At 39.8% G+C, this 22305-nt stretch overlaps 1 protein-coding gene across 1 annotated transcript in view; it reads right to left on the bottom strand.

The window, feature by feature from the left end:
• Positions 1-19120, bottom strand: part of LOC103518559 (F-box only protein 25) — a gene marked incomplete at its 5' end in the record, with an annotated part of 22503 nt that extends 3383 nt beyond the window's left edge. Inside the window, 2 exons of the mRNA XM_026830323.1 lie at positions 18640-18746; positions 19092-19120. Of these exons, the coding sequence (XP_026686124.1) occupies positions 18640-18746; positions 19092-19120 (136 nt within the window). The remainder of the gene's footprint in view (positions 1-18639; positions 18747-19091) is intronic.
• Positions 19121-22305: the final 3185 nt, after the last annotated feature.

Below are 22305 nucleotides of genomic sequence, written 5' to 3'. Positions count from 1 at the left end.
CCCCCTTCCGATCTAACTTGCCCTTCTTTTTACCCCCCCATTTTTTTTAAAAATTTTTTTTTTTTTTTTTTTTTTCATTTTTTTAGTTTTTAAATTAGCTAGAGCTACTGACTTATAGGAGGAGCTTTAGCACGCTCTTCGTCAAAGTTCAAAGTTCGTCCGCCGTTCATCTTGACCCTTAAATTTGAACCCTGAAATATGAAAATAGGGCCGTCGCGTCAATTATAGGACCCTGACAGCCCACAGGGTTCCATGTGAGGAATTCCAGAGCCTTTTTTTTAAGATTTGCTAGAGGGATCTGTAACTGCCAAGGTCTTATCGTCCCGAGAAGAGAGAAGGAACATGGGATAGGAGAAAGCCAGCCGTTCCTAGAACGAATCTTATCCCTTCAGGATAAAATCCGCCCCGGGCGGAAATCGAACCCTCGACCTATCACTTACAGACGCGCTACCAACCAAGCTAACTAGGCTAGTGCGACCTTGTTTGAGGTGCAGGAATAAACGGTATTCATCTCATTAATCTTTTTTTGTTTTTTTTTTTTTTTTTTTTTTTTTTTTTTTTTTAAAGATGAGTGTTTCCCCCCCGTTTTTTTTTCGTAGCGATGAAACAACTGCTACATTGGACGCTTGTGGCCTGTGTCGTAGCATGCCCATCCCGTAGTATGCCTCTCATCAGATGGGCGAGAAGAGACACAATACTTCCCATTTAGGTGCTGGGTCAACACGAGAACACCAGAAAGTAACCCGTTGAAATATTTGCAATCGAACGAGTACAAATTTTTGTCGATGGTGGGATTCGAACCCGGGACCTTCTGCATGCCAAGCAAGCGCGTTACCACTGGACCAACCGTGCCCCCGTGGCTAGCATTCCTAAAGGCCTTAGCAGATGTAAAGGTGGCAAATTGACAATATGGCGATTAAAAAAAAAGAGCAAGAGTTGTGACACACGGTTCTTGGCAGATTAGGGACACTTTCGTTACTCTTTGTGTTCAAATTGTCACGTTGCTTCCCCGTTAATAATGATTCTTTTTCGTCGTTCTTTTCGTTATACGTTTTTCGGCGGAATTCCAACACAGTTTCCAAGAACACACAACGTGCGAAATATGTGAACAACTCATCATAGGTACGAGTAACGAGTATTGTGGTGGACAAATACGCAAACTGGAATTTGAAAGATGAAAAATCACCTACGTGGGGAAAGTTACCCGCATTTGAAAATGAAAATCGATGCCATTGATTGGAATAAATTCTTCTTTTTCTTCGCCTTTTCCCGTGTATCAGCCTTAACCAGGGTGATTGCTATGGGCTGAGATTTGGTTTTGCCTACAATTTTTACGACCGGATGCCCTTCGTACTCAACCTTGGCTATTTCTTTAGCAAGGGAAATTCAGGCTGGTCTACTCTCTGTTTAACGTCCCCCAGCCAGACAGCTTCCATTGGTTTGAACTAGAGGGCGAAAAATTTGGTTGTCCCTTCCATTCGTAAAGCAGCTGATAATAAAGCACCCAGATGCCAAGTAAATAATTAAAAAAATGTTTCACTCCCTGCTGTTTCATTGGAGCTTACGTGTCTGTGTCGTAACATGTCCACCCCGTAGTATGTCCCCGGAACACTTTTATCTACTTTGATAGAAAATGAAATGACTTTGACCTAGTGTGAAGAAGAAAAACTCTGAAATAGTAAAAAATGACACTTCTTAAAATAACCCTACCAAGGTTCCAATGACACTTCAACGCAGCATGTGGCGTCTAATAAAAGACAGGGAAATAGATAATAAAATGACAATCATTCAGATAATATAACATATTATGTAGATAATGAAATGACACTCATACAGATAAAATAACATGTAGGAAAGATAAATTAATATTGGACAACAATATGGGATTCATCTTGATATTTTATCTTATCAAAAGCAGGCGAGGAGATTTTACTCTCAAATTCGTTAAAGAAGTCCGGAAAAATATGCACTTGCCAATTTATAGGATCTTTCATTTAAGCCTATCCTACTGGATCTTTTATTTAAAACTAGGATAACCGCACAATTTTCTAGTACCCGAAGTAGGTCGACTGGATTGGAGCACATCGCATGCCTTTAGGAACACTCCATTTTTAAAACGGATTACCTTCCCATTTGGGATCAATTTAATTTGAAGAAAACCATTTGCTGATGAAAATTTGCGATTTGCAAAGGTTTGCACTTATTTTTTTATCTATCTCACCGCACCTACACAAATAATTATGTATTTTCAAGGCCTGTAAGTACCAACCTCAGTGGTGTAGTAATTAGCACAGTGGACTCTGGATCTGGAGGTTCGTGGTTCGAGTCCAAGTCAAGTCATAAAATTTAGCCTAGTGCAACGGATTACCTTCCCATTTGGGATCAATTTAATTTGAAGAAAACCATTTGCTGATGAAAATTTGCGATTTACAAAGGTTTGCACTTATTTTTTTTTATCTCACCGTACCTACACAAATATGTATTTTCAAGGCCTGTAAGTACCAACCTCAGTGGTGTATAGTAATTAGCACAGTGAACTCTGGATCTGGAGGTTGGTGGTTTGAGCCCAAGTCAAGTCATAAAATTTAGCCTAGTGCGATTAGGACATAAAGTGGAGAACGACATTTGTGACAAGCATTTATGCGTGACACAATTAAAATTCTTTGTTTCTAAGGCCTTACTTATTTCGTCCAAGGGTTCTCACCGAAGATTTGAACCCAGATTCGTAGATTTGTATAAGCTTAACTCATCCCTTGGGGCAGTGGCCCCTAGAAATCAGCCTCAGAGTGGGCCTTTGAACCCAAAACTGGCTTCTTTACTGAATTGGACTATTAGATTTATCTCTTTATTATCCTACATGAGTGAGATACGAGATAATATGAAAAAAAGTTTTTTTTTTTTTTTTTTTTTTTTTTTTTTTTTTTTTTTTTTTTTTTTTTTTTTTTTTTTTTTTTTTTTTTTTAATAAGTTTCCATTTATATTTGATCGACAAGAAACCCAGAACATATATTTTTCATATAAATGGTATACCCACCCGTATAAGCAGAGCTTGTACCACGGATGGGGAAATGATGTTATGAGTGCTTACTTGAGTAGGTACGTTACATTGCATATAATTAAGCATACGGTACTTGTGTGTATTTTTGGCCCGAACAAGAAGAGATTTCAATCGGTACTTTTGTGTATAATATTTGACCGAAAACAAAGAGAGGTCTTGCTGCAACGATTAGCGAAACTTAGGTTCGGAATAACGGCCGAATCGTACCTTCTGGAAACAGGGCCCAAAGATATTTTTGATCTACATAATTTATAGAATCTCTGTGCCAAGTTCGAGCGAATTTGGCTGAAATTTAAAGGCCTGGGAATTGACAACTCTTTTTGAACTTTTGCAAAGTTTTTGCGTTAAATAGGTAAGTAGGTAACATTGGTAACATATGAAAAAAATAAATAAATCATAAGATCGGAAGAGCGGTTCAGCATAAAATAATAATAATAATAATAATAATAATAATAAAAACAGTCATTGGGTTACTGGCATAATCTACTGATAGGTGACTATAATCCTCTGATCCGGTTCTTAAAACCAGAATCACTGATTCTGTGAGCATTCAATACATCACTTCACACTCTACTTCTGAATCAAAACAAGCTCGCATTGGGGACACGGTTAGCCTGCTATGCAGAAGGTCCCGGGTTCGATGCCCACCATTGACAAAATGGTTGGACAGGATTAAGCAGAAAAGAACCTTACATAAATAAATTGCCTTCGTTTCTGCTCAATGCTGTCCAATTTGTACTCGTTTTTCGATTGCAAATATTTCACGGGGTTACTTTCTTTATCCTATACAGGAATACAGGTAAGGTTCGTTCTCAGAATGACTGATGGCTTTTTCCCATCTTGTCCTCTTCTTTTTCGGGACCATAAAAACTTGCGCTATTACAGTTCAATCTATCAAACCTCCTAAAAAAGGGAAAAAATCTTCAATATATCTGCCTAAAATAAAACAATTCAGCAAAAAAATCAATTGATATTTAGTATTTAGGTTACTGGTAACAAATACCTAAGTTCAATCCAAGTCTTCCCTATTGCGAGATGTTGCCTAGTGCATATAGGTTACCTTTCACATGTGTGTTGCTAAAAGTATATTTGCCCTATTGCTATCATTCCATAGGTTACAGGTAGATCTGCACCAATGTTAATAGTCCCATTCGAGCAGGATAAACAAGATATATGTATATTCTATTCTATTTGCTAAGACTGTAAACTGTAAGGTTATAAGATGGTAGAATACATAAAGTGGAGAACGACATTTGTGACAAGCATTTATGCGTGACACAATTAAAATTCTTTGTTTCTAAGGCCTTACTTATTTCGTCCAAAGGTTCTCACGGAAAATTTGAACCCAGATTCGTATAAGCTCAACTTATAACTTATTCCTTGGGGCAATGGCCCCTACACCTAAGCCTCAGAGTGGGCATTTGAACCCAAACCTGGCTTCTTTACTGAATTGGACTATTGGATTTATCTCTCTATTATCGTACAATGAGTGAGATACGAGGTAATATGAAATGCATGACATGTTTTGTCTCGGAAATACATTGGTTGACATTGAGATTGTGACCTTAATGATGTAACTAACTGATGGTGCGACATATTCTGACATAACGAGAGCGTATATAAATAATTACATAATATATACCTAACATATACATAATTATGTAGATAGGAAAATGTACTCTTACACAAAGAAAATAAACAAACACCACCTTCGATTGTGTTTACAAATTCACTTATCTTTAAAGCTTCCGTGGCCGAATAGGTAGGTTTATCAGAGGTCACCGCTATGTAGAAAGTGGTTAGCGCTATAGGAAAATGTACTCTTACACAAAGAAAATAAACAAACACCACCTTCGATTGTGTTTACAAATTCACTTATCTTTAAAGCTTCCGTGGTCGAATAGGTAGGTTTATCAGAGGTCACCGCTATGTAGAAAGTGGTTAGCGCTGTGCAGAAGGACCCCACTTCAAGGAAACATTTGACTGCAAATATTTCAAAGGGTTACTTTCTGGTGCTTTTGTGTTGCCCAGCATCTTTGTCAGAAGGCTTTTACTTCTATCCTCACTTCAAGGAAACATTTGACTGCAAATATTTCAAAGGGTTACTTTCTGGTGCTTTTGTGTTGCCCAGCATCTTTGTCAGAAGGCTTTGACCTACTTTTTATGGGTTCCAGTCAAACTTTTATGGGTACCTGCCTCGGTAGCGTAGTGGTCAAGACGCTCGCCTGGTAAAGAGGAGGGCGTGGGTTCGATTCCAGCCGAGGCATGGAATTTTATCCTCACTTATTTGAGATTTTGACCACATAATGGTGGTGGTGGTGGTGGTGTTGTTGTTGTTTTACCGGCTTCAGTTTTCGCCAGATGGTCATGGCAGAGTAAGGAAAATATATCTTTTTGTATCAGCCATACACCTGGGTGATGGTCTCTAGCCATGTTTAATTGGCTCGTGTAGTGTAGAGTGTAGTCAGTTTTTAGTGCCAAAACACGTTTTGAGGTCCCTAGAGCCTAAATCCAAAGTTTCAGCCATTGGTCCGTGTGTCTGTCCTTCCTTTTGTCTGTCTGTAAACAAAATATCTCGAGAACGGTAAGAGCTAGAGACTTGGTATGTAGCTGTCAAATGTGACAAGGATGCGACACGAAACTTTTGGTCATGGAAGAATAAGGAAAATATATCTTTTTGTATCAGCCATACACCGGGGTGATGGTCTCTAGCCACGTTTAATTGGCTCGTGTAGTGTAGAGTGTAGACGTACCTAGCTTTAGCCATGTGTCCTGTCGTATCTAAATATAGGCTAATATGGGACATCCACACCCGAGCGTATATAAATTACCACGGTACATTTCAAATCAAATGCATTCCCAACAGTTCAAAGCCCTCTCAACACGCGAGACCTCTCAACAAAATCATCTCCATTTAATTCAGAGCCTAATGATATTATTAGGGGCTTATAATTCAGGCTATATGAAGAAAGAAAATCACTTCCAAATTCAAATGTAATTCCACTTCAAAATAAACACAGAAAAATTGGACCATTGTCAACAATTTTTTTTTAGTTGAAATTTTAAAATGCGTGTAACACGGTGTAACTCGGTACAGCTGATGTGTTTCACGGTACAGCTGATGTGTTTCACGGTACAGCTGATGCGGCTTACGGCTTACATCAGCCCTCACACGTGTGGCCTACGTATTTACCGGTGATAAAATTTCGTATTACCTATTCTTTGAAAAAGCCGGCGAGGTTGAAGCCAGAGGAATTGCATCGATCACATAATGCGGGGCGGATTCTATCCTCAACAGATAAGGTTATTCCGATACGGCCGGCTCTCTCCTATCTTGTTTTTCTTCTGTACTAGCTGAATTCATCCCGAGGCATGGCCGCTAGTTCATCCCGAGGCATGGCCAAACTTGTAGAAAAGGCATGGCCGAACTTGTAGAAAATAATAAAAAATACGATCGCGCTGCACGCTCCCTATTAGCTGCATAGTTATCAAACTAAAAACATAAACGATTTTTTTAAGAGGTTTGACAGAGGGAACTTTCTTTGTGCCTCGAATTAACAAGATCTGTTCGAAAGCTTCTGGAATGTTAGGTTTCCTTTTCCGTTCCACAAAAGATTTCTCCAATGTATTGCTTCTAAAGATCCTGTATTGTTCCTTGGTGCGGGGAATACTAGAGTTTGCCAGTCCGGTATGGAACCCTTACCTATTATCAAGTCCATAGTACAGCTTTGAGAGAATTCAACATCGTGCTCTCAAGCATATGGCTCACAAATTCAATCTTGGTTATACATCTTACAAAGATGTTGAAAGAGCTCTAAAACTTTTATCTTGCGTCTAAAGATCCTGTATTGTTCCTTGGTGCGGGGAATACTAGAGTTTGCCAGTCCGGTATGGAACCCTTATTATGATGTCCATTAGTCCATAGTACAGCTTTGAGAGAATTCAACATCGTGCTCTCAAGTATATGGCTCACAAATTCAATCTTGGTTATACATCTTACAAAGATGTTGAAAGAGCTCTAAAACTTTTATTACCTACTTTCTAATCATAACCTTTCTATACACTTCATGCTCGCTATAACTACCCAGAACTGTAACTGCTATGGTCTTATCGTCCCGAAATCGAAGAGAGAAGGAAGACAGGATAGGAGAAAGCCAGCCGTTCCGAGAACGAACATTATCCCAGCAGGATAAAATCCGCCCCGGGCGGGAATCGAACCCGCGGCCTAGCGCTTACAAGGCAGACGCACTACCAACTAAGCTAACTAGGCTGGCTGATCACATAATGAACCTATTTGAAATTTGGGCCCTAATGATGAGTGCTTTTACTTTTAGCTAAATACCCTTTAGGGGTGAGCTATTCATTTCCAACGAAAGTCACCACTTTGGGTCGGGGTTGTATTTTAAGAGGTTTGATATAGTATTAGAGGAAACTGTAACAACGGAGGTCTTATCGTCCCGAAAGCGAAGGAAGAAGACAGGATAGGAGAAAGTCAGCCGTTTCGAGAAGACCATAAAAAAATCTGTCTGAGGTAACAAGAACCAACAACACTATTCTGACGATGATGCAAACAATAAAGTAACCCGTAACAATTACTTGGAAATAAAAGAGAGGCAGTAAAAATTACCCAATTAATTCGTGAACCTAGAAGGTGGGCAGTAAGAATTTAAGTGGTTAATTGCAATCATTGAGTAGCAAGAGGAAGAATGAAGCAACCTGAGACAAATTGTGAAGTTTTGTGTGATAGAAGACGTTTGATAGAGGGAACTGCAACAGCCAAGATCTTGTCGTGCCTCGGTGGTGTAATGGTCAGGACGCTCGCCTGGTAGACAGGAGGGTGTGGGTTCAATCCCAGCCGAGGTATTTAATTTTAACTTCAATATACCTACATCTGAGAATTGGACCTCGCTGAAATCTCCATAAGAAATACACAGAGTGCAGAGACTGCGGGAGAGAAATGTTCCGCTCTCGACCAACTTTTTGAGTTTCGTTTATGTTTTTAGTTTGATAAATACAAGTTCGGCCATGCCTTTTCCAGAAGTTTGGCCATGCCTCGGGATGAACTAGCGGGCTTCCGGAGCGAAGCGACGGAATTCAGCTAGTCTTATATTATAAGAACAAGATCCATTCACTCATTCACAGTTCACATTTCACATTTCACACACTGATCGCTCTATCTCGAGAACCACACCACCTAGAAAGCTGAAATTTGGTAGGAATATTCTTTTTATGGTCTAGGTGTGCAATAAGAAAGGATTTTGCGAAAATCTACACCGATCCTGAGATATGATCAATTTTTGATCGCTGAAATCTCCATAAGAAATACACAGAGTGCAGAGACTGCGGGATAGAAAACTTTTCCTCGCTCGCCTAATATTTGAGTTTCGTTTATGTTTTTAGTTTGATAACTACAAGTTCGGCCATGCCTTTTCCACAAGTTTGGCCATGCCTCGGGATGAACTAGCGGGATTCCGGAGCGAAGCGACGGAATTCAGCTAGTAATAGTATAGTAGCCTACTGCTGGAGTAAAGAGATTTTTCAGTCTTATGCGAGCAGTAAAATCGAAAAATCAAATCAAGAATAATAATAAACTGAATATTAAACAAATTAGGTAGGTACATGGGTACTGATTTTCTTTAATCACGATCGAATAAACTACGGGCTAAAAAATTCCCGGAGGGACGGACCCAGCTTGTTAATATCATGACAAAATCTCATTTTCTATATTTATTATGATTACTTCTTTAGGATAAAGTTCGGACTGAATCTTGCGATCTAGCGTTTACAAGGCAGACTCTCCAAGTTAACAAGGTTTTCAATATTATGACAGAATCTCGATACATTTCTCTCACAATTTCTGTATTATGAATTATTATGACAGATTCTCGTCCATGGCATAGCTCAGTATGACATAGCTCAGTGCTCAGTAGAACAGTTGAAATCTGTGGATCTAGAGCGTGTCTAATTGATGAGCCGGTAATGTTAATGCTCGAACGAAAATCATACACTCGCGGATTTGTAACACACATGTTGCTGGTCATGTCACAATGTTACATACGTGCATGTTTCATTAGTCATTACACAAATGTTCCTATACTTATTCAGAGTACATGATAGTGTGTGTGCTCATCAGGTATCAGGTAGACCTGACAGGCGGACCTTTTCAGTCGTACCTGTCAGGTCTGCCTGATAGTGAGTGACTGGCCCAATACACAAGTAGTTCATGTTAAAATGTACATGTTACATACGTGTATGTTCCACTGGCCGCTCAACCCGCTAAAAAACCTCCCCGCTCTTCTTTCTTGGTCCCGGAACTTTTCTGTTATGACTTCGGGAATTCAAGCAGGATAAACAAGATATATTCTATTCTATTTGCTAAGACTGTAAGGTTATAAGATGGTAGGAATACGTAACGGGACGCCGGGACACCCCCTGAAATTCGGGACTGTCCCGGCCAATTCGGGACTGTCCCGGCCAATTCGGGACGTTTGGCAAGCCTACGTATAAGGCGTGTGCCAGGAATATGTAGTGACCTTTGAATGCCTTTTCTTTTTTCTACACTTATATGAGTCAGACCTTTCCTTATGCTATTTCAATACATATTCCTTTTACCTGTTTATCAGAGCTATTCTGATAGGTACCTACAGCTTAATATTAGATTTTAAAAAATAAAAGTGAAAAATCAGGAATTGTAACAGAAGTAGGTCTATAGTAGTGAAGAGTGGACCCTCGACCCTAACTAATCCTTATCATATTAGGTTGGTTGCTTGGTAGGTAGCTATCTAGTTCAACTCATAAACAGCTAGCAACTCATAAACAGCTAGTTCAACTCATAAACAGCTAGAAGTAGGTATAGTTCAACTCATAAACAGCTAGAAGTAGGTATAGTTCAACTCATAAACAGCTAGAAGTAGGTATAGTTCAACTCATAAACAGCTAGAAGTACTTAGGTATAGTTTAACTCATAAACAGCTAGAAGTAGGTATAGTCCAACTCATAAACAGCTTAACAGCCTGATTATAGGCTCAAGCCGCTTCCATGACTTCAATCTAGCAGGCTTGTGATTACATATTACATCAATGTATTTTTTTTTCTCTCTTTCATTCACAATATTCACATCTTTATGCAAGAATATACACACACAACCTCAAACTTGTACCACATTAGCTGAAGAGAATGTAGTCTAGAGTCGAATGTAGATTCTGGAATAGGTTCAGTGTAACAATTCAGTGCTGGAGATGGTAAAATTTGCTGAATTGTTTGGTTTAAATGTAAAGATATACGGGCGTATTTAGTGCTCCTATCCTGTCTTCCTTCTCTCTTCGATTTCGGGACGATAAGACCATAGCAGTTGCAGTTCCCTCTGTCAAACCTCTTTAAAAAAAGAAAAAAAAAAAAAAAAACAATCCCCTCGACCCCAGTCTAGAAGGCTTAGATCGCATTTAAAAGGTCCCTTCACACGGATTTGATTCCCGCCCGGGGAACAATTGACTTCCAACTTCCAACAATATCAGGAAACACGGAAGGCCTGTGATAGTGTCTCTAATTCTCGATGTCTCGCCAAAGTCTACTTCTTGTTTCCATATTTGCCAATAAAGAAACCTGATTGTACCATTACAAATATGTAGATATGTATCTAGCAGTAAAATAATTATAATAGGAACCTTGATAGGTGATTCATACTTTACCTAGCACTTTGTCTCTTTACTCCACAGTAGATATGTGGCTTCGCGGGGTGTGCATGAGGTCGCGCTTCGCGCTCCCTTGGCTTCGCCCCTGAAAGCTAATATCGTCCCTGAGTCTTGTCTTGAAGAAATGAAAACTAAAAGCGAGAGCAAAATATTAAACGTAGGAAAAGTTTTGTCACAGTAGATATGTCGCAGGTGATGTCAAGCCTTGATATATCAAAAGCACAACTGACAGATCAATTATTTACATTACACCATTGGCAATAAAACCGACACGTCAATTTATTATCATTGGTAATTACAATTACTTCTAAGATCATTTACTGCCAGCCTAGTTAGTTCGGAGGATAGCGGGTCGGCCTTGTAAGCGCTAGGTCGCGGGTTCGATTCTAGCCCGGGGCCGATTTATCTATCTCTTCTTCTCCCTCCTCTTTTTCCCTTCTCTTCTTCTTCTCCTTTTCCTTCTTCTTTCCTGATAAAACTTGGCAGATTGATTTTCACTTACTACCTCTCGTCGGAAGAAAAATAAGTCAGGAAATTGCTTTCCGTGAACTTCCTCTACCACCGTTATCTCTGGCGATTGCGAAATTTCCAAGTGCATTGTTTTATGAAATCGTGTCTGTATAGCTACGAACGGAATCGATAGACAGGCAGTAAATTTACTGATAAACCTACCTATGTCGAAAGAAAGCCGCCCGATGTGAATTTCATCCTAAACAAACAAGGTCCGTTTTTGGAACGACTGGCTTTCTTCTAAACTGCTCATATCCTGTCTTCCCCCTCTCTTCGCTTTAGGAACGATAAGACCTTATAGCCGTTACAGTTCCCTCTGTCAAACCTATTAAAAAAAAAAAAAAAAAAACAAAACAACAAAACAAAAAAAAACTAAACTCACCATAACAAACGCGAAAGTACCTAACTTACCATGAGTTGACTTTCATTTGCTTCATCTATCCGTTCACTGCATCTGTCAACAAAAAACACCAAAAGTAACAATTAATATCACCAGTGGAATAGGAATTCCTTTTTACACCTTTAAACATTCTCGGGGACTATGCCGGAACAGTCTCCCAAGCGTTCCCAGAGCTTAAGGCATTTGACAACATTGCATTGCAGACCATTGCAATCATTACCTGTGTTCATGAAGGAAAAAACGAGGAAGGAGAAGAGAAGAGAAAAGAAGAGGAGACAGTTGAAAGGAGAGAAAGAGAGGAGGTAGGAGGAGGAGGCGCAGGACGACGAGGAGGAAGAAACAGCTGAATAATTGACCGGGATAAGGGCCGAAGTGTTTTCTCTGTTCCACCAAGGGCAATTTTTCCAATCATCCAAAAACAGCGTATAAAGTGCGCGAACAATTCTCACAAAATTAAGCAAAGAATTTCGGCAAGCAATTTTACGTCTAGAAGAACGTGGCAAATTTACTCCCATATTTTGAAAATTACAACTCCATATTTTGAAATTATAGTAACCATATTTTTGAGGGGCATTGGAGGTCTAGGGGGGAAGGAGGGGCACTTATTTCTCATTTGACACCACCAGAGGCTTTCTGGCTTACATTATTTGGCACACAAGTTCAAATCTCCTCCTCCTCTCTCTCTCTCTCTCTCTCTCTCTGATCCTTTCTTCATTAATGGAGTTATGTCGAGCTCAGCAAAATGTCTTAATGGCGGGGGGGGGGGGGGGGGGGGGGGGGGGGGGAGGGGGGGGGGGGGGGGGTACATGTGCTTCTAAGGCGCCTACACACGGGGAGTCTAAAGGCCGTCATCGGCGGCTGGTCGAGACCATGTTTGGACAAACTTCAAAAGTTCAAATGGACTGAGTCAAATCCAATAAAGTTGTGAGGAAGGGCCTTTGAATTTTGAAATTTGGGAATATGAATAGACTACTCGTTGTTTGTAGGGACCTTCAAATGTTTAAGTTTTGACCCATGATGGGACTAAATTGTGGACCACCATTGAAGCTGTGTGTAGGGACCTTTAAATTTTGGCCTCTGATGGCCATGGAGGAAAGAGAAAGAGGGGGGCTGTTTAACATCTTTTCTTTGTCTAAAGACACGGAATTGCGATTTATTTTATTTATTTTTATTTTTTTTTTTGACCATTACGGTATTTTGAACGCAGGGGGAGACGGAGTAAATGAGGGTTCGTGCCAAGAAATTTCGTTTTTAAATTCTCGTTTTTGTCTGTCTATAGAACGAAATAGTTTTTTAATCTACCGAAACAACGTGGAAAACAAAGACCAATACTCACTGCCCTCTGAGCTATACAGGGTGGTCGGAACATAGTTTCTATCTACAGGGTGTAATCACGCTGACGCTGAATTTGCTCAAGCCTTTTGATTTCGATCTTTTAAGCTTTAAGGTCTACACAAGCTTTTGGGTATCGAACATGTGTTCTGGAGCTACAATGATATCTTTCATAGTCTTTAGGATACAATCCTTCATCATTTCAGACCTTTAAAAAATGAAAAGGGGCAATTTGGGTAACTTTTCCCCCCATATCTTTATACCAGTTGCTCAAAACAGAAAACAGAGGGCACCATTGAATTCAGCGCGAAAAAGTACTTTTAGAGGTATAATTGGTATAAACATACTTTGAAAAATATAGCAGGAACAATTTTTGGACAAAATCGGCCAAAAAAAAAAAAAACCCCACTGTGCGCTCCCTCAAAATTCCGCCCATCCCTAGTTCCCCCCTAAAATTCAACCCATTTCACTCCCACAAAATTCAACCCCATCTTAGCATTGACCCAGAAACCTTCACCTCCAAATTCAACCCGAAATTGAGGTCAGGTCAAAGCTGTGAGGCCCTGGAATTCAGCCCTACACAAAGGCCCCTTGTCACTATTTACCCGAATATAGGTCGTGACCTTATACTCTTCCACATGGCGTGGAATGTCCTGGATTTCCGTTTTTCAGGGGCAGGAGGAGAAGTTAGGAGGGGCAAGAGGAGAAGTTGACGGTGAGTAAGAGGGGGAGAGGGGAGGAAGAAACAAGAGAAAATTGAGAAAGAGAGGAAGAGGAGAAGAGGAGGAGGAGAAGAGGAGGAGAAGAAGGAGAAGAAGAAGGAGAAGAAGAAGGAGAAGAAGAAGGAGAAGAGGAGGAGGAGGAGAAGGAAAAGAAGAAGAGGAAGAAAAGAAGGGAAGAAGGAGAAGGAGAAAAAGAGGAAAACGGAGAAACAACAAACAAACGCGAAAAGTCTAAACTCACCATGAGTTGATTTCATTTGCTTCATCTATCCGTTCACTGCATCTGTCAACAAAAAACACAAAAGTAACAATTAATATCACCAGTGGAATAGGAATCCTTTTACCTTTAAACATTCTCGGGGACTATGCCGGAACAGTCTCCAAGCGTTCCCAGAGCTTAAGCGATTTGACAGACATTGCATTGTAGACATTGCAACATTACCTGTGTCATGAAGGAAAAAGAGGAGGAGAGGAAGAAGAAGAAGAAGAAAAAGAAGAAGGAGAAGGTGAAAGGAGAGAAAGAGGAGGAGGAGGAGGAGGAGGAGGACGAGGAGGAAGAAACAGCTGTAATAATTGACCGGGAGAAGGGCGAAGGTTTCCTCTGTTCCACCAAGGGCAATTTTTCAATCATCCAAACAGCGTATAAGTGCGCGAACATTCTCACAAAATTAAGCAAAGAATTTCGCAAGCAATTTTACGTCTAGAAGAACGTGGCAATATTACTCCATATTTTGAAATTACAACTCCATATTTTGAAATTATAGAACCATATTTTGAGGGCATTGGAGGTCTAGGGGGGAAGGAGGGGGGGGGGGAACATGGGCTTCTAAGGGGCCTACAAACGGAGAAGAAGAAGGAGAAGAAGAAGGAGAAGAAGAAGGAGAAGAAGAAGGAGAAGAAGAAGGAGAAGAAGAAGGAGAAGAAGAAGGAGAAGAAGAAGGAGAAGAAGAAGGAGAAGAAGAAGGAGAAGAAGAAGGAGAAGAAGAAGGAGAAGAAGAAGGAGAAGAAGAAGGAGAAGAAGAAGGAGAAGAAGAAGGAGAAGAAGAAGGAGAAGAAGAAGGAGAAGAAGAAGGAGAAGAAGAAGGAGAAGAAGAAGGAGAAGAAGAAGGAGAAGAAGAAGGAGAAGAAGAAGGAGAAGAAGAAGGAGAAGAAGAAGGAGAAGAAGAAGGAGAAGAAGAAGGAGAAGAAGAAGGAGAAGAAGAAGGAGAAGAAGAAGGAGAAGAAGAAGGAGAAGAAGAAGGAGAAGAAGAAGGAGAAGAAGAAGGAGAAGAAGAAGGAGAAGAAGAAGGAGAAGAAGAAGGAGAAGAAGAAGGAGAAGAAGAAGGAGAAGAAGAAGGAGAAGAAGAAGGAGAAGAAGAAGGAGAAGAAGAAGGAGAAGAAGAAGGAGAAGAAGAAGGAGAAGAAGAAGGAGAAGAAGAAGGAGAAGAAGAAGGAGAAGAAGAAGGAGAAGAAGAAGGAGAAGAAGAAGGAGAAGAAGAAGGAGAAGAAGAAGGAGAAGAAGAAGGAGAAGAAGAAGGAGAAGAAGAAGGAGAAGAAGAAGGAGAAGAAGAAGGAGAAGAAGAAGGAGAAGAAGAAGGAGAAGAAGAAGGAGAAGAAGAAGGAGAAGAAGAAGGAGAAGAAGAAGGAGAAGAAGAAGGAGAAGAAGAAGGAGAAGAAGAAGGAGAAGAAGAAGGAGAAGAAGAAGGAGAAGAAGAAGGAGAAGAAGAAGGAGAAGAAGAAGGAGAAGAAGAAGGAGAAGAAGAAGGAGAAGAAGAAGGAGAAGAAGAAGGAGAAGAAGAAGGAGAAGAAGAAGGAGAAGAAGAAGGAGAAGAAGAAGGAGAAGAAGAAGGAGAAGAAGAAGGAGAAGAAGAAGGAGAAGAAGAAGGAGAAGAAGAAGGAGAAGAAGAAGGAGAAGAAGAAGGAGAAGAAGAAGGAGAAGAAGAAGGAGAAGAAGAAGGAGAAGAAGAAGGAGAAGAAGAAGGAGAAGAAGAAGGAGAAGAAGAAGGAGAAGAAGAAGGAGAAGAAGAAGGAGAAGAAGAAGGAGAAGAAGAAGGAGAAGAAGAAGGAGAAGAAGAAGGAGAAGAAGAAGGAGAAGAAGAAGGAGAAGAAGAAGGAGAAGAAGAAGGAGAAGAAGAAGGAGAAGAAGAAGGAGAAGAAGAAGGAGAAGAAGAAGGAGAAGAAGAAGGAGAAGAAGAAGGAGAAGAAGAAGGAGAAGAAGAAGGAGAAGAAGAAGGAGAAGAAGAAGGAGAAGAAGAAGGAGAAGAAGAAGGAGAAGAAGAAGGAGAAGAAGAAGGAGAAGAAGAAGGAGAAGAAGAAGGAGAAGAAGAAGGAGAAGAAGAAGGAGAAGAAGAAGGAGAAGAAGAAGGAGAAGAAGAAGGAGAAGAAGAAGGAGAAGAAGAAGGAGAAGAAGAAGGAGAAGAAGAAGGAGAAGAAGAAGGAGAAGAAGAAGGAGAAGAGGAGGAGGAGGAGAAGGAAAAGAAGAAGAGGAAGAAAAGAAGGGAAGAAGGAGAAGGAGAAAAAGAGGAAAACGGAGAAACAAAAAAAAAGACGGAGAAAAATAAAAAGGAAGAGAAAAGGGAAGAAGGAGAAGACAAATAAGAAGAAGAGAAAGATGAGAAGAGGAAGAAGAAAAGAAGAAAGAGGAGGGGGGGGGAGGAGGAGGAAGAAGAGAAGGTGGAAGAGAAAGAGGACGGGGAGAAGGAGAAGAAGGAAAATAAATGAGAAAATGATGGAAGAGGAGAAGGAGGGGAAATATTGCAACACTGACGTATCCCCCCCCACTCTCCTTTCTTACAATTTCCTACTTTTCTCACAAAATTCTCTCCCAGCCTCCTCCAATACCATTTTAATAACAAGCTTCCAAGGCCTTTGTTGTGTTGCCATGGAAACCAAAATGATGTTTATCTTTTCTGAAATTATGTTGTGTCCAGATTCCAGAATCCAGATGAAATTTCTTTGTCTTTAAATTATTGCGTGAAAAAATTAAAAACCAAATGAAGAAATTGAAATTAAGTAGGTATTGACAAGTGAACCGAGTTCTTATAACATAACCCATAGGGACAAAGGTGCATTGGTATATTTTGTTAAGCGCAAACTTCTTTATGGCACAAAGTGCAAACTCTAGCGGGGGCCTCATGAGATATTTTTTGAACGTAAATCATATTGTAGATTGTACTTATGTCATAATGTTGAGTGACATATAATATTGTACAAGACCATAGCTCACATGTAGGTAAGAATAAGAACAGAAGTAACAACATTAATACGCTTATGTTCATGTCAAGGTAAAAAAAAAATAAATAAATAATAATGATAATGATAATAATAATAATAATATCCAAAATGTCGATTCGGGACGCGAATCCGCGAACATAATTGCCAAATCCGCGAACATAATCAGAGAGAAGGAAGACAGGATAGGAGAAAGCCAGCCGTTCCAAGAACGAACATTATCCCATCAGGATAAAATCTGCCCCGGGCGGGAATCTAACCCGCGGCCTAGCGCTCACAAGGCAGACGCACTACCAAGCTAACTAGGCTGGCGTAGGCGTACCTACCAACTTATCATCACTTTAGAAGTAGGTATAGTTCAACTCATAAACAGCTTAACAGCCTGATTATAGGCTCAAGCCGCTTCCAATCTAGCAGGCTTGTGATTACATATTACATCAATGTATTTTTTCTCTCTTTCATTCACAATATTCACATCTTTATGCAAGAATATACACACACAACCTCAAACTTGTACCACATTAGCTGAAGAGAATGTATAGTCTAGAGTCGAATGTAGATTCTGGAATAGGTTCAGTGTAACAATTCAGTGCTGGAGATGGTAAAATTAGCTGAATTGTTTGGTTTAAATGTAAAGATATACGGGCGTATTTAGTGGAATTTGGCCTGGCGCACTGCCGACCGTACACTGAGAGGGGAATAGAAACTCCCTGAAAACGGCTACTGGGTCTGTGGCGTATTATATCTCTAAAAGTAGAAGCACACTACTATCACGTCACGTCACTTCACGTTACGTCACGGTGTGAGAAAGATGTAGCTCAAAGTTTTCCCAACCCATAATATTGAAGGTAATTTCGTTCAGGACAGTCACACTATCACGTCACGTAACGTAATGGTAGAATAGAATATATAGGTAGGTACCTTGTTTATCCTGCTCGAATGAGACTAAAAGTCTCTTTACCCCAGCAGTCTAAACAAGGTCTCGTGTATTTTATGGGTTTAACAATATAATGGTAGTGTGTTTTTCTACCTTTAGTAGCGCTGTCAAACTGTTTGGACTTGGCGGGGTGGAGCTTTAAACTGGGTTTTTACTTTCTTTTACTACAGCATACAAATGTAATAGCTTATCTAGAAGTGGGTTAGAATTAGTATGAGTGAGTGAGTGAGTCAGTGAGTCAGTTACACAAGGGGCTGTATATATTTAGGATTTGGCCTGGCGCACTGCCGACCGTACACTGAGAGGGAATAGAAACTCCCTGAAAACGGCTACTCGGTCTGTGGCGTATTATATATCTCTAAAAGTAGAAGCACACTACTATCACGTCACGTCACGTCACGTTACGTGAGCTCATGGGGTGTGAGAAAGATGTAGCTCAAAGTTTTCCCAACCCATAGTATTGAAGGTAATTTCGTTCAGGACAGTCACACTATCACGTCACGTAACGTAATGGTAGAATAGAATATAGATACCTTGTTTATCCTGCTCGAATGAGACTAAAAAGTCTCTTTACCCCAGCAGTCTAAACAAGGTCTCGTGTATTTTATGGGTTTAACAATATAATGGTAGTGTGTTTTTCTACCTTTAGGAGCGCTGTCAAACTGTTTGGACTTGGCGGGGTGGAGCTTTAAACTGGGTTTTTACTTTCTATTACTACAACATACAAATGTAACAGAAAGCCGTGTGATGTTCACACCAGATATTTTTTTTTCTCTTACCTGTGTTTTTATTGCTGTGCTGGAGTTCAAGTGGGTCTCTAGTGTCGAGTGATTCTTCATTGCTTGTGTCTAGGTTCTCTTTGTTGTTCTCCACGACTTCTTGGATCCTGAAACCAAACCATAAATTGACATTAATGACACGGGGCTTTTGGTAAACAGGAGGGTGTAGGTTCGATCCCAGCCGAGGCATGGAATTTTACTCTCATTTATTTGAGAATTTGACCACATAATAATGGAGCTCCAAGGGTTAGGTGGTAGTGAACGCCTCCGGTGTTAACCTCACCTGGTGGTTACGTTCCACTCAAGGGTCTATTAACGACACAGGCCTCTTCTTCTAGGATTTGATAGAGGGAACTATAATTATTGCTGTGGTTTTAACGTCCCGAAAGCGAAGTCTCGCTTGCAGAAGTCTAAATGAAACACTACTTATACTTATACTTATACCAACTTACAGTTTAGTAGGGTATGATGATTTGTTTGATGAAACCAATTACGAAACGACTTGTGCAATTGCGTTTGCTAACAAAACATCAGACAAAACTATGTCTAGAGAATCTTCCAATTAGATCTAATCTTGTCAGCAAACAAACAATTGTCCGAGATGTGCAACACGTGATGGACAAGTAAATTCACGGATTCTGTCAGTTATCAGTTATCACAGAAACGTAAATTCGCTGATACTACACGCAGTGCCTTCGCGGACTCTACCCATTCTTATTCATACTAGTACTTACCTACTATAATTATTTACTTTTTTTTTTAATCAAGCAAGGTCCAAAATTTTTTGTTATACCATGTTATTTAACCCATAACATAAACGAGACGTTGTTTAGACTTCTGGGGTAAAGGGACTTTTCAGTCTCATTCGAGCAGGATAAACAAGGTATATTCTATTCTATTTTACTCGTGACATTACCTAATGTCAGCTGTATTGAATGATATGAATATGTTGATTAATATGACAATTATGAATTCATGACATTTGTTTTTGAAGAATGTAGGAATCTTAATTACTTGAATTTTAAATATTCGCAGCTGATTAAAGGCGGCAAAGCGGGCAGTTCATTGATAATCTGGAGCAAGGTCCATACTTCAATACCTATGTCACAAGAGGCTTGCACTTTGAAGGTCTCAGATACAATTCCTGTAGCCTTTCGTGTTTCGTGGAATGAGTTCAAGTGGGTCTCTAGTGTCGAGTGATTCTTCATTGCTTGTGTCTAGGTTCTCTTTGTTGTTCTCCACGACTTCTTGGATCCTGGAACCAAACCAAACATTAATGACACGGGGGTTTTGGTAAACAGGAGGGTGTGGGTTCGATCCCAGCCGAGGCATGGAATTTTACTCTCATTTATTTGAGAATTTGACCACATAATAATGGAGCTCTAAGGGTTAGGTGGTGGAGAACGCCTCCGGCGTTAACCTCACCTAGTGGTTACGTTCCACTCAAGAGTCTATTAATGACACAGGCCTCTTCTTCTAGGATTTGATAGAGGGAACTATAATTGCTGTGGTTTTAACGTCCCGAAAGCGAAGTTTTGCTTGCAGAAGTCTAAATGAACCACTTATACTTATACCAACTTACAGTTTAGTAGGGTATGATTTGTTTGATGAAACCAATTACGAAACGACTTGTGCAATTGCGTTTGCTAACAAAACATCAGACAAAACTATGTCTAGAAGTCTAGAGAATCTTCCAATTAGATCTAATCTTGTCAGCAAACAAACAATTGTCGGAGATGTGCAACACGTGATGCACAGCACAAGTAAATTCACGGATTCTATCAGTTATCACAGAAACGTAAATTCGCTGATACTACACGCAGTGCCTTCGCGGACTCTACCCATTCTTATTCATACTAGTACTTACCTACTATAATTATTTACTTTTTTTTTAATCAAGCAAGGTCCAAAATTTTTTGCTATACCATGTTATTCAACCCATAACATAAACGAGACCTTGTTTAGACTGCTGGTGTAAAGGGACTTTTTAGTCTCATTCGAGCAGGATAAACAAGGTATATTCTATTCTACCCGTGACATTACCTAATGCCAGCTGTGTTGAATGATATGAATATGTTGATTAATATGACAATTATGAATTTATGACATTTGTTTTTGAAGAATGTAGGAATCTTAATTACTTGAATTTTGAATATTCGCAGCTGATTAAAGGCGGCAAAGCGGGCAAAGTTGTTCATTGATAATCTGGAGCAAGGTCCACACTTCAATATGTCACAAGAGGCTTGCACTTTGAAGGTCTCATATTCAATTCCTGTAGCCTTTCGTGTTTCGTGGAACAAGCTACTTGGCCTCAACAGAGAATTTTGAAGCAACCGAGAAAGAAATGTGAAATCGGCTTGCCACCTGAAAAAGTACCGATGTACTTAACAGTGATTACTAGACACTAAGGAAAGTAAATTCATCAACAAAGATATGGAAGAAGCAAAGAAGCATCAAGAATGAAAACCAACACGGGAATTGGAACGCAGAGAGAAATTTTTCGAAATTGCGTTTTCTCTGATTTCCGAAAACGTGCAACCTCATGACAACCGAAGCCACAAATGTAGAAAACATTTAAGACAAACAATTAGATGTGGGAAATGAGAACAACCGCAAGCTAGCAGCTATTGTAAGTAGGAAATTGAAGAAAGTGTTTCAACGAAAACTTTGCAGATTTTTCTCAAGAAGACTCAAGCATCCAAGATGATATCTCTGTAGTCAAATTAAATTAAATTAATCCTAGGGGCAAGGAAAACCTAGATCCTTGACAAATGGAGTGTGCCTGAAGGCATGTGATGTGTTCCAATCCCCTCGCTGTGAAATCGGCTTGCCACCTGAAAAAGTACCGATGTACTTAACAGTGATTACTAGACACTAAGGAAAGTAAATTCATCAACAAAGATATGGAAGAAGCAAAGAAGCATCAAGAATGAAAACCAACACGGGAATTGGAACGCAGAGAGAAATTTTTCGAAATTGCGTTTTCTCTGATTTCCGAAAACGTGCAACCTCATGACAACCGAAGCCACAAATGTAGAAAACATCTAAGACAAACAATTAGATGTGGGAAATGAGAACAACCGCAAGCTAGCAGCTATTTGTAAGGTAGGAAATTGAAGAAAGTGTTTCAACGAAAACTTTGCAGATTTTTCTCATTTTTCTCAAGAAGATTCAAGCATTCAAGATGATATCTTTGTAGTCAAAATAAATTAATCCTAGGGGCAAGGAAAACCTAGATCCTTGACAAATGGAGTGTGCCTGAAGGCATGTGATGTGTTCCAATCCCCTCGACCCCAGTCTAGAAGACTTAGATCGCATTTAAAAGGTCCCTTCACACGGATTTGATTCCCGCCTGGGGAACAATTGACTTCCAACAATATCAGGAAACACGGAAGGCCTGTGATAGTGTCTCTAATTCTCGATGTCTCGCCAAAGTCTACTTCTTGTTTCCATATTTGCCAATAAAGAAACCTGATTGTACCATTACAAATAGATATGTATCTAGCAGTAAAATAATAATTATAATAGGAACCTTGATAGGTGATTCATACTTTACCTAGCACTTTGTCTCTTTACTCCACAGTAGAAATGTCGCAGGTGATGTCAAGCCTTGATATATCAAAAGCACAACTGACAGATCAATTATTTACATTACACCATTGGCAA

Source organism: Diaphorina citri, unplaced genomic scaffold, assembly GCF_000475195.1.
Source record: "Diaphorina citri unplaced genomic scaffold, Diaci psyllid genome assembly version 1.1 scaffold2249, whole genome shotgun sequence".
NCBI classification, from domain to species: Eukaryota; Metazoa; Arthropoda; class Insecta; order Hemiptera; family Psyllidae; genus Diaphorina; species Diaphorina citri.
This window is presented reverse-complemented; position numbering and strand designations above follow the sequence as displayed.